At 33.7% G+C, this 13,838-nt stretch overlaps 1 protein-coding gene across 1 annotated transcript in view; it reads right to left on the bottom strand.

Annotated features, from left to right (window-relative positions):
- The window catches only part of LOC145260518 (adenylyltransferase and sulfurtransferase MOCS3-like), a 46,296-nt gene that overhangs the window by 30,037 nt on the left and 2,421 nt on the right, over positions 1-13,838 (bottom strand). Inside the window, exons 2-4 of the mRNA XM_080118654.1 lie at positions 12,475-12,619; positions 11,334-11,426; positions 6,656-6,776 (exon numbers count right to left, since the gene is read on the bottom strand). Coding sequence (XP_079974780.1) covers positions 6,656-6,776; positions 11,334-11,426; positions 12,475-12,619 — 359 coding nt within the window. The remainder of the gene's footprint in view (positions 1-6,655; positions 6,777-11,333; positions 11,427-12,474; positions 12,620-13,838) is intronic.

Raw genomic sequence — 13,838 nt, 5'->3', positions numbered from 1 at the left:
AATAATAATAATAATAATAAAACAAACTTATCTTGTGAGATTTTAAAAGTTAGACCTAAATAGTATTTAAGCTGATAAATCAAATTTTCTTTTCGATTAACCAATTTTCATTTATTATAGTTGTACTGTGTTATTGAAAATGTAGTAACATATATTGCTTCAATTTAAAAAAAAAATTAGTTTGAGAATTCATTCTTTCTTGTGAACTGTTATCCCCATATTCATACACTTCACCACTTCAGAGCCCATCACGCAGTGGATAGAGGCACTGAGTCTGTACGGTTCCAGGTGCGCAGTGTCTGAAGATAGCGGTTTCAATCCTACCCAAGTGGGTCAAAGTGCGAAAACATGGTGAGACGACAACTATGGAAGGCAGTAATTATTGGGGATACAGTTACAAGACTGAGGATTCCTATCCCGTTGCGGTTAATCACCTGAAGAAGACCAGAGGATGAGTTGGCCAAAATGTGGCGAAACAACAACTATGAAGATAAGGATAACACTACAAAAAGAATGAATGCATAATTTATGAAGCCTCATCGCAGAGGATTCCAAAAATAATAATTAAAAAAAAATAATACTTAATTTAACACTGAATATAAAACCTTTTAAGATAATCACCAAAAAGTAAAAATCAACTTATTCCAATAATTAAAAAATAACCACACTTTATGGGCTTTCGATAGGTTTAAGATTTTTTTAAATACTTTTCTTAAATGATAATCGAAGTTTGTTTTTGACTTGACAATTTTCATTTGTTGTTTTTGTCTTGTATCATTAACACTATAACTGGTTATTGCCAGTGAGAAATCCCTGATAATTACTTGTATGAATAAAAAAATTAAATTAGAAATTTAAAAAATTTCATCCCAGAATGAACTTACCAAAAAACAGTGCCGTCTATATATATAAAAGGCAAAATGTGTGTGACCATTTCGTGTATGTCTGGCAAAGGCTTTTCTCGCACACGGTCCCGGGTTCGTTACTATCGCTTACAACTGTGTATATAGGTCCTATATAATAATATCTAGGAATTAGGAAACCGCGTAGCGTATAGATTTATTTACGTTGATTTTTACAAAATTATTGCTATTTTGGCTTCTCGTGTGTTGATTGGGCTTTTTAGTATAAATAAAGTGAAACTAAACTCAAACGACGTCTTTGGCATTGCGCCGGGAAAAACATCCAGAAGCAATCAGCTTTGATCAGACAGTTGCTATTTAATCTGGACAATTGGGAGCTGCTTTCCCCCTCCCCAACATCTGTTGGGGGAAGAAACAGTTAAATTTGGGTAAACAAACCCAAACGTTGCGTGACTTCTATTTGACCTTCTTAATTAGGTCAAATGGAAGCAGCAGAGTTAACTTTTATTGCGCACGCCTGTTTTTATAGTTAAATAACCTGCTTAATGTTGTCTGCCACCATGACCCAATGGTTAACGTAGCACCTTTTTTTTTTCACACATTAATTTCCAACTCAAGGGTACGGGTTCGATTCTCACACTTTCCTACCAAAACATTTTTTTTATTATTTAACCCCCCCCCCCCAGTTTTGATTTACCTCAAGACACCCGGGCATCGCCGGGTACCCCCCGCTAGTCTATATATATAAAAGCGAAAATGTGTGTATGTATGCATGTTCGTTTTTTGTGTATGTCTGTAAAAGGCTTTTTTCGCTGGACTTCTCGGTCGGCTCATTCGTTCTTAAAACTTTTTATATCACGTCTAAATGATAATATCTAAGAGTTACGAACGGGGGTCGCCTGTCGATTTAATTTGTCCAACTTTCACATGCTATTTTTTCCAGATTTTTAGAGCGTCCCGTGTATCTTTCGCTTTTCAGTATAAAACAAGTGAAAACTGGCTCGCAGCCACGTCATGTTTCAAGGTCAAACATCACGCGACTTAAGTTTCTCGCACATGTTAATTTCATTTTATAAATGTTAAATTAAGATGCTTTTCATTCTTCTTCCCTCGTGACTGAGATGGTTAGGTCCAGGGTTTTTTTCTATTTTGTTTCCACCTCCACGTCAAAGGTTCGAGGTTCAAGCCTATTTTCCTACTAAAACTTATTTTTTTCTTTTACACCTCCAAACACTCGGCCAATGTTTTTTTTAAAAACAGGGTTGTTTTGATCCCCCCCACCAACACACACACCTACAAACACCCAGCCCACGCCGGGTACCCCCCTGCTAGTCTATAATATAAATCTCACCTGTCTGTTTAAATGTATGTATGTTTGTATGTCTTGCAAAAACTTTCGACAGAGGCAATGGATCCTAACAAGATTGGTATCATTTTGAAGCTCAGCGTCTCGGACAACAAATATTGAAAAATTGACCACAAGCATTAATTTCTTCACCCAAAACTCGACCATTTTGTACAAGGAGAGGTCAATTTTTTTGCCGACATTTTAGCAAGCCATCGTCAATGTTGAAGTGACTTTGGTTAATTTCAATGCTTTTGACTTCAGGTCACATCATGGAGACATCGGTTAAGATGTCAGATTTTCTTTCACTTTCATTTCCACCTTTGCGGCACGGGTTCGAGCCTGCCTGCCTACTACCGCTTTTTTTTTTTTTCTGAACACACCAGGCTAGTAAAAGATAAGTATCACAACATTGTTCGAATATTGTTGCATAGTATGCATGCCATTCACAACCACACAATTGTACCTATTTACTATGCCTCCCCACGGGACAGAGTTAGACACCAGGGTCGTTTTTTAACGTGGAGAAAAGGTACAAAAATAAAAATTGTCTCAGTCGTGAAGGATTTCTCCTCCAATGAAAGAGAACAAGAAATAGAAGTGCAGCATCTGAAGGACAGATACTACACTTTGATCTTGTCCCGAAGGCCAAGAATTATCGACTGGCGCCACACCAAACAGTTTTGAAAACTTAAGTAGGATGGAAAGACTGAAGAGAGGAAGCATTAACCAGGCTGGATGAGTACAAAGAGGATTGGGACCTTGAGGAAGTTTATTGCCATCTAAATTCCAGTTAAGATCAAGTCATTGCCAGCAAGAAATCAATGGCAAGCGGCAGTTGTGATAACACAAAATTATTTGCAAAGGTTATTGAAAGCAGTGGAAAGTATTGAAAATCTGTGGAGACTTGTTGTCATCCAGATTCCAGGGAACACCCCTGACTGTTGTCAGCAAGTAATCTCTGATGATGACCCCTGCAAGGACTCATCATCTGAAAATCCTATTGTTGGCATTGGTTTCCCCGATATTTTTCTAGAAAGACATTGGCTACTTACAGGAGGGATACCAATATTCTAAGTGAAAGTAATTTTTGTGGAACAAACTGGATCCGAGCTAGGAACACCCAGGTCGTCAGTCTGTGTTGTTAAACGTCATCACCTTCCAGAACTCCTAGCGAGTCCAATAATATTTAACATATAAAGTTATGTTGTGAGATTTTAAAAGTTGGACCTAAACAGCATTTAAGCTGAAACCTCAAACTTTCATTCTGACTAGCTAATTTTCATTGATTATTGCTGTATCATGTTATTAACATGTAACATACTTTGTTAAACTTTATTTAAAAACTATGTTACGTCCAGACAATTGATAATGTAACAGCCATTATTTTTAATATAGGCTGCCCCTCATGAGTGCTAAGTTATGCAGTATCTGGAGCAAGAAGAATCTTAAAATAATGCCCATAAATGGCAAGATTCAGGTATGCTGTGGAGAAGTGTTAATAAGGATTTGCATGGATGTTTGTGTTGCGGTCGATGTCCTGTTGATAAGGAAAGACATAATGAATTTTGATCTGCTGCTCCGATATGATGCTATTACTCATTGGTGTTCTTATTACCTCAGCTGGAACTGTGAGATTTCTAACGATACCAATGTACACCACATTTTACATCAATCCACTAGACTTCAAAGTACAAAATTCAATCACAATATGCCATGATATCTGAACTCTGTTGTAGAAATGGATAAAATAAATAAAGCACCAACCAAACTACAGAATGGTATCACAGAGTGTCCTATAGACATAAATGTTAGGATTGCATATGAAGCTAGATACCAGGATCCAAGATGGCTGGTTTATCTCATACCCAAGACAAACTCCAAGCAGAAAAAGAAGAGAGGACGGAAAAGATCGATTGGTAAGAGGACTGAAAGGAGAATGAAGAGGACTGTGACACAGCTTTTGATATCTGGAGACAAATTTACAGCAAGAAAAGTGATGGAAAAATATGAAAATATCCGAACAGTACAAAGAACACTGCATAGGATTGGTTTGAAGTATGCGAAGGCTAAAAAAAAAATTACACTAAGAAACGCAAAGGAGCAAAACTTGAGAATGCTAAAAGATGGTTAATAAAGCATGTTGACTTTAAGAAGGTTATATTTACTGATGAGAAGTATTTCAAGTTTGATGGGCCCGATGGATGGTGTACTTGGTCGAGAAGGCGTGAGCCTATTGTACTGAACAAACGACAGATGGGCAGAAGAGGAGTTATGGTTTGGGGTATGATCTTTGCTAATGGAAATATATGGTTGCAGTGGCTGAAAGGATGACAGAACAGCAAAAGCTACAAACAGTTGCTGGATGAGAAAGAAGAGAGATGGGAAATGATTTTGTTCTACAGCAAAACAATTGCCGCATCCATGTGTCAAAACTCATGAAAGAATGGATGGCTAAAGTGAATATGACTACTTTTGAATTGCCTGCAAAAAACCTAGCTCTAAATTTAACGGAAAATTTGGGAAATGCTTGCGCAACTTGTCTATGATGGACCTGAAAGAGACTCAACTATGGGAACGAATACTCAATGCCAAAAAACAACTAATAGAAACATGTAGAGATGTTATTATGCATATGCTTGATCATTATGAAGAGAGATTGATAAAAGTTATTGAGAAAGGTGGTATTACAGACTATTAACAGTTTTTCAACGATGTCCAAAAAATAATGCCACGTGTTTTGTAAAAAATGATGAAAATTAAATATTTTTCCTTATCTAATCGATTTTCTTCCATTTTTATTACAGGTATTGTCTTTATATGTTTATGCTATTCTAATGAAGGAATTTTGCCACTCTATGGTACTCGGAAAGTCAAATACTAAAGTGTCCGAAAAATATTGTCGGGCCCTTGTAATTATAATAATATTTATCTGCCTCTGATATATTGCCTGGTCATAAAATATGTTTAAATATGCTATTTTAATTTAAGCAGATTTCGTATTTATTATTATAGAGCCAATTCTCTATTGATTATTATATTGTACCCAACATATATTAATGACTTCCAAATTGAAATGCAAATTGTTTTTAATTTTAAATCTTTCTTATCTGTCGACAGCTCAAATGGTAGGGAACACGGTTGGAGCACTAAATGTGTTGGTTTTGATTCTAGCTGATCAAAATGATCAAGTCATTTTGTTTTTAATCTATTGAAACCAGTATAATATATTAGATACAATGTAATATTCAATATAGAATTGGCTCTGTCATAATAAATACGAAATCTGCATGAATTAAAATATATTTAAGCATATTTAATGATTGGACAAAGTCAGGTGCTCCCCTGCTAGTATTTCTATAAATAAATATTAACAATTATTTTTATACCGATAGAAACTAGTGCTTCATGCCTACGCAATCATCAGTGTAGGATGTGCTAATTACTACTGGTCACAAAGTCACCCGTAACTCTGTATTATCTCTGTATTTATTATAAAGTAGAAGAGTACTTATTTTATAAGAAATATGTAATAAGAAGAACAGAAAATTAAGCATTTATAACTATCTGCATCGGATTTCATTACAGATGATGTAACAATCATCACCATATTTCATTAACATTCACTCTTTACAATCTTGCAGGTGTAGGATTAAAAATTGACTTCTAAACTAACTCATTTCTGGCCAGGTCTTTATCTATCCCTCTTTCTCTCACACTATTCCTATGAATTATGTTTTCTTGGTCTTCTCCTGTCAACTGAACCTGCTACCTTAACAGATTTATACGAATTAAATGGGTGGCCATACCTTCAAAGTCTCCTGTTCTGCACACCTTTCCCTATACTGTCCAGAAATACTCTTTGTTTGAAATTGTTTTTATACTATAGAGTCTTTAATGCCCAGAGACCACTCAAGGATAATGATTAATGAGTGAGGTTGAGGCGACAGTGATGATTCGTGATAGTAGAAATTGGGTTAAAAATATTTAAGAGAACGAGTCAACAAGAACTTGTTTATGTTGGACTTGAAAAAGCTCATGTTATACTCAGTTGGGAAGCAGTTCCATGGTATTATGGTCCACAGATGAGCAATTCTGGGAAAAAAAAAATCTCTGCTCATGGAATTTTCATTTAGTTTTAGGCATAAATAGAAAGTAAAGGAAATTGCTGATAGTGGTTGTAGCTAGACAAGTGTTTGTGGCGTTGACACTCAGATTATGCATCCATCATATCATTCTCATTATTTCTTGCCATGCAACACATATCCTCAACTCTCAATAACCAGATTTCACTTCCATACGTCATCAACACACGCCTGATACAATCTAATTATGCCGTGACCTAATTTTAATTCAACTCTTATTTTCTGCAACTTCCATAGATTCTAGATTTATTTTCTGGCTGAAAACCTTTGATCAAAAAAACATAATAAAAATAATAACTTACTGATGACATGCCGTTACGAGAGAAAGGCTTTTGGAAATGCCAACCCGGGATTCAGTGTGAAGAATTTGTCGGTGGAGGTTGCTCAGTTCAACAGAATCATAATCAACAACTCCTAATTTACCTATAAAGAAAAAAAATGTTTTTATATATATATATATATATATATATATATATATATATATATATATATATATATATAGCAGAACTCGTAAAGAGTAAAACTTAAAGGTGCTCAATACTATTGCAGAGCAAATATATATATTTTTTTAATTTATTACCGTTTTATCTGTTTAGTTACACATGTTTCCGCTACCGAATCATATCAACGGTCCAGCAACTTTGTCAGACTCGGACAGAAGTTGTTATTATGAATTGAAAACATGATATTAGAAGAGGACGATTAAAAAAACAGGGGGGGGGGTCTCAATTTAGATCCGACAACATTTAATTTTTAAGATTTAATAACTAAAGAAAAAAGAAAAATGGGGTGAGGTTGAATTTAAAAAACTTTAACCAGACACGACACAGATTTCCAGTATATGGAGAGAGAGAGAGAGATAGAGATAGATGGAGAGAGGGAAAGGGGTATATGGAGAGGGGAGAGGGTTAGTTAACTGTTTAATAAGGAAAAGGAAATACATATGAAACAGATGGGTAGTTACCACGATTTAGTCCGATTGTCATCATGTCATATTAGGTTTGACACGTTAAGAATTTATTTGAATTGGTGTGGAAGGGTAACTAAGATGCGTCCTCTTAAGGTAAGCAAAAGTTACGTCCAATTTAGATGAATTACTTATTTAAATGCATTTGCTGTAAATGTCTATAAGAGAAAATTAAGTTTCTTTGCATATTTCATAACTATCCAACCCATGCCCGGTGAACTTTTAACTTAATTTTCTCTTATAGACAGTTTTCCTTACTAAACAGTTAACTACTCCTCTCCCCATACCCCTTTCCTTCTCTCCATATACTGGAAATCCGTGTCGTGTCTGGTTAAAGTTTTTTTAAATTCAACCTCACCCCCTTTTTTCTTTCTTCTTTTTCTTCTTTAGTTATTAAATCTTAAAAATTAAATGTCGGATCTAAATTGAGCCCCCCCCCCCTGTTTTTTAATCGTCCTCTTCTAATATCCTGTTTTCAAATCATAATAACAACTTATGTTCAAGTCTGAAGAAGTTACTGGATCGTTGATATGATTCGGTAGCGAAAACACGTGTAACTAAACAGATAAAACGGTAATAAATTTAATATATATATATATATATATATATATATATACAGTTAGTTAGTTATGAAAATATATTTAAGACAATACATAAAACATATCTCTTTGTAACATTTCTATGTGGATACATGAAAATAATAATTATTTATATATATATTATATATAGTAAGTTATAAAATATATATGGTGATTAAGCTACACTGAATATTCCACGTTTCATCCACTTCAGGCTTATGCGAGAATTTTGTGGTTGTCTCACGTTTTTATATATGCACCTTCTATTGAGTTTTTCGTTAGCCAATCAGCTTTCTAGTATCCACCGCACCCTTCCTAATCAGCCAATTAGCAGGCACTTACAGGACAAAGGCCCATTTGACCTCCGGTTGACCCAGTCCATTTGTGTGTGCTATTTAGCATACATATCTAGTGTCTTGACTTTTTTTAAATCTAGGTTAAGTTGTTTGTTTTTTATATGTTATGTGTGTGTGTGTGTGTGTGTGATAGTTTATGTATATACATGTTTATTTATTTTATTTGTTTATTTTTTATTGTTATTGTTAGTTTTAAAATTATTTTGTATTTCTATCCTAGAGTAAATTTTATCCTGTGAACACAGTTGTTCGCTATTTCTCTCCTACAGTTTAATAGATGTTGAGGTTCTTTAAAGTATAGGATAGCAAATTTTTCATGAAGGCATAATCTACATGGGTCGTCTAGGTCTCTACATGTGTTTGCTTGTCTTACTATTTTCCATTCGACTACCGGCGAACGTCTGCTTTCCTCGAGTTCCCAGTATTTGTTTACTAGCGTTGTTTTCATACAATTGTTTTTACTATTGAATGTACTTTTGTGGTCATAATATCGAGTTTTGAAATCCAAGGAAGTCATACCTACCTACCTACCTTGCCATATATATTTTATAACTTACTAACTAGCTCTACCTACATATTGAGCACTGTTGAAGTAAATACTTAAAGTTTACGCATAAATTTATACTTTCGTATATTAATTTATGTGAGTAAATGAAGTAGTTATATTATATATATATATATACACATATACTAGCAAAATCCCAACCTTAACTTTTGACCTTGAAAAATAGTGTGCATCATCCTGAGGTTGGAGAACATCATTATGTCAGGTTTGGTCATGATTGGTCCAATGGTGTGGGCTGTAAGAGAGTAGATATACATAGGCTATGACATTAACTTTTACCTTGGAAAATGGTGTGCACCATCTCTAGGTGGCGGACCACCATTATGTCAGGTTTGGTCATGATTAGTCTATATATATATATATATATATGGCTTTCTTGATGGCAATCAAAAAGCAATAATAGCTCATGTATCTAAGTCACAACAGAAAGTCAGAAAGGGAAAGAAGTTTTGGCAATAATTTTTGCCACAAAAAGATTTCACAAGATGTTATATGGACGTCACTTTAGCTTGATCACAGATCATAAACCTTTCGTTAGCATCTTCGAATCCAAGAAAGGTATCCCAGTCTATCCAGCTGCAAAGATGGACCACTATGATGTCGGATTATGATTTCTTCATCAAATATTGTTCAAAGGATACAATCAAACATGCTGATGCTTTATACAAACTCATCGATAAACAAACCAAAGTCAAAAAGGATTCTGTCATTTCATCACTATTTGCAGAATCAGAAATTATTTCAATGCTCATATCAACTGCCATAGCACTACCAATTATTTTTATTTCATGAATGATCTGCGAGGCTACGAATTTTGAATCAGTGTTGCACTTCCACTGTATAAAATGACATCAATCATCTTTGGCCGAGATTAATGGTTGCAATCTTTTTGGAGAATATTAAAATTAAAATTATATATTAAAACAAGTGTTAAGTTATGCTGGGACAACATCGGGTGGCCTTGCTGATAGTCACTATTATTGTTATTAAAAAAGTAAAATGTTACATAATGAACATTATTATTTTTTTGTAACTGTCATGTAGAAAAAGGTATACAGAGAGAATGTTATTGAAACAAAGGAATGTTTAGTAAAATATTTTGGTTAACTTAGAAAAAATAAGGAAAGAATGTGGTTGACATAAGCAGAGTGAGTTTACAAACCTGGGGATAAAAACAATAAATTTGGCCAGAAAATGTGACTGACGGCCATGTGCTGGTTCTTTGTGTGGTCAAATGAAATCACCACAAAGCAGTAGTTACATATATACAAATATTTGTATATATGTAACTGTTTGGTTTTAATTGTTTTGTAGAAAGGAAATTGTTTTGTTTTTGGACTTTACAGAACATGATTGAGCTTTGCAAAGGAAAAGGAAAAACAAAAACAATAACATCAATGTTTGGTGCATTTTTATTTAGGAAGCCCGTATCTTCAGACAGCTCGATCTGGTAGCACCAGATGCCCTAACAAATATTATCACTACAGGCAAAAGTGGGCCTCGGAACAATGGTAACTAAGGAGCAATTCCATATTCCCCACAGTCCCCAAATGAACCCTCACCACTGGATGTCATATCCAAGACTTCCATTAAATGGGAAAGTAGATTTATCAGTGGATGCCATTCGTACAGCTGCACAAACTTCTCACAAGAGAAATAAACAAATAATTTAAAAAACACAAAATAAAAAACAAGTTCAAAGGGAGGTGTTAGATGAAACAGAATCCATTTAGAAAGTAAATATGAAGAACATTTAGTATTTTAAAGGAAAAGTAACTTTTTGCGCAAAATGTGAAGAAGAGTTATGTCCCTTGCATTATTCAAAGTGCCAACATTTTATGAGCATGTGTCGCACAGCAGGTTTAATTGTCCTCATTATAAAAGTAATTCTTCTTCAGTTGTAAATATATAATAAATGTTATCGTTAATCTATAAAGAAAAGTTTTTACTCAATTCATTCCTTACATACGTCCTATATCTCACATGTATCATTTCACTTAGAATTAGCTTTCCACTCCTTAACTCATCTATAATTCAACACATACCAGAATGTAAAACATACGTTAAGCTAAACATAATAATAACGACAATGAGCATATTTTACCTCTAAAATATTCGAAATTCAGATAGGTTCATTCAATATTTTACAGCTAATTTTGTTTTTTAATATCCGACCATAATTGAACAGCGGATTCCCTTCATCCATCTTCCAACTTCTATTTCTTTCTACAAATGGACATAATTTTACATAATAATATAAACTAATAATTTATGTGACTGAAACGAAAAAAAAAATGACTTTGCATCCTCTTTAAATCATCTGGATGATGATGAAGAACGTGACTGAACCATCGAAGACGTCTCGAGAGGAGAGCTTGCTGCATATAGGATATGTTGTAGCATTTGAGATTGGATTGATTTGAGACCGAGATTGATTTCATTAACTCTAATAGTTGAGTGGCTTTTAGCCTTGATAAGTGTAAATAACAAAAATAAAAAATTTTTTCTTCTTACCAATGCCAGCAGCAACAAGATAAATGGAGACGGGGCAACCGAGTCCACCAGCACCGATAACCAAAACTCGACTTTTGGAAAGTGACTGTTGACCTAAAAAAAAATTAATAAAAGTTCATTTTAGTAACATTTTTATTTCAGATTTTCTTTTAACAAACAATTGTCAGAGAAGTACCATTAGACAAAGAAAAATCTCTATCATGTTTATGCCCGTTATGAAACGAAATTCATTAAAAAATTTTTTTAAATCACTTAATTTGATCAAGTTGTTTTTTTTTTTACATAGGAAAATCAAATTTTAATGAGAGTGATCGCGACCGAGCTATCTTGGCAATTTCTAACTATGAGGAGGAGGGCACCAAGGAGATAACTCCATCTAATCAAAATTTGAAAAAATTATTTTTACAGTTAATAATTTTTGGTATTCCTTTTTATTTGTTGTTTTTTTTTTCTTTCAAATAATTGTTTCAAAATTTATTAATAAAATTATTAGAACTTCTTGTGTGTTTTGGTAAACTTCAAGAATTAGATGGAGTTATCTCCCCTGGCACATATTACTTGTAGCTAGAAATTGCCAAGATGGCTCCATCGTGATCAGTTTCACTAAAATTTGATTTTCCTCTGTAAAAAAATCCCAAAAAACTACTTAATCAAATTAAGCGATTTTTTTTTAATGCGAACTCCATTCCATAATGGGTATGTCATTACAGAGATGTTTCTTTATCGTTGTTTTTTTAATGTCTTTGCTAAACTGCACGAGCACCTTAAATGTTGATTGCAAAAATTGTTACTATGACTCATGTGTCCACGTTTCTCACCTCTACACGACTGACACATTATTAGTTTTTATCTATTATTCATTGAAATCATTATTAGTTTTTATCTATTATTCATTGAAATCAAAAATGCAACAGAATAAAGTACTGAAACATATTTAAAAAAATAATTTAATTACAAGATTAAATCAATCAGAATGCATTTCAGTTTCTTTGTAAATAAGTCAGCTATTTTGGTTAGCCATCTTGTGCAACCTTGCTTAGGGCTGCTGTATATGGACCACCATGATTTTGGTTAGAAAAGAAACCAGATCAACTTGACCAAGGTGAATCTGTTGCAACAACAAAATTTTTATGTAACTTACCTTTTACACCTATCTGAGGGAGAATAAGTTGCCGACTAAAGCGAGCGATGGACTCATTGCTGAGTTTATCATCGTCCAGCATTGAATTCTTGTTTGCTATGTGCTGCTCAGTGTCTGTTACGGTCTCAGGAATAATTTTGCATTCCTGTGAAAAGAAAAAAAGAAATTAAAGTTCTGAATTTTTGAGATGTGGGCTGATTGTTTATATTACTTGTTTTGATTGGACTATTGTTCTCATCTTGAATGTTATTAGTGCAACGTTTTGGTTGGATTGTCCTTTGACCATCATCAAGCATGTTGGTTGTTGTTTGGAAAAGAAAGGAAAAATATTACTGGCTGCATAGATATTTTCGTATTTCTGTGAGTCAGTCTCCATTTTTTGGCCACTGTTTCAAATCTGTGAGAAAAAATTTTTTTCATTAGAATTGCTTCCCCTTTGTCCACCAATTTTTTTTTTTTTCTCACAGATTCGAAACAATGGCCAAAAAGTGGAGACTGACTCACAGAAATACAAAAATATCTATAGAACCAGTAACTTTTCTCTTTTCTTTTCCAAACAATAACCGACATGCCTGATGGCGGTCGAAGGACAATCCGACCAAAATATTGCACTAATAACATTCAAGATGAGAACAATAGACTGATCAATCCAAGTAATATAAAGAAAGAAAGCTTATTTCAATTAAAATAAACAGAATTGGATCAATTAGGTTTTAAATGAGTGGAACAGCTTTTGGTCGATGTCGGTTGACCTTGACCTTTACACACGCGACATCTATAAGCAAACATAAAAAAAAAAAAAAAAGTTGTTCATTTTTTCACCAACAAGATTTACTTTTTCAAATGTAGGATGTATTTTTTAAATTTTATTTAAAAAACTTTTCAATAAACTATTTAAACAAAACTTTTTAATAAATAAACAAGGAATAATTATTATACATTTTTATAGTTATATTATTTTGTAGTAGGTATTCTAATTTTTAAATAAGAAAATACCTGCGTTGTTTGTTTTTCGTCACAAGGTCAATTGTTAATGTAGGGTATGCTACGATCTCAGAAATTATCTTGCATTCCTGTGCATAAAAAAGAAAGAAATCTTATTTTCAATTTTATTTTTAATTTTATTTTTATTACATTTTCATCCCAAACAAGACGCAGTGCCACTTTGATGTAGGAGGCTACTATCAGAGACATAAGTTGCAATACTATGTAGGTAGTTGAGAAGCAAGATGTCTGTTCACATTACACTTGAACTTCTGCATGTCAGTACAGTTGGGGAAGCAGGAACCTGGAAGGGAATTCCAAAGTCTAGCAATTCTAGGAAAGAAACTATTAGAGTAAAAGGTTTTCTTACATCTAGGGAT

This window comes from Euprymna scolopes, chromosome 36, assembly GCF_053919585.1.
Source record: "Euprymna scolopes isolate OS-2025 chromosome 36, ASM5391958v1, whole genome shotgun sequence".
Lineage (NCBI taxonomy): Eukaryota > Metazoa > Mollusca > Cephalopoda > Sepiida > Sepiolidae > Euprymna > Euprymna scolopes.
This window is presented reverse-complemented; position numbering and strand designations above follow the sequence as displayed.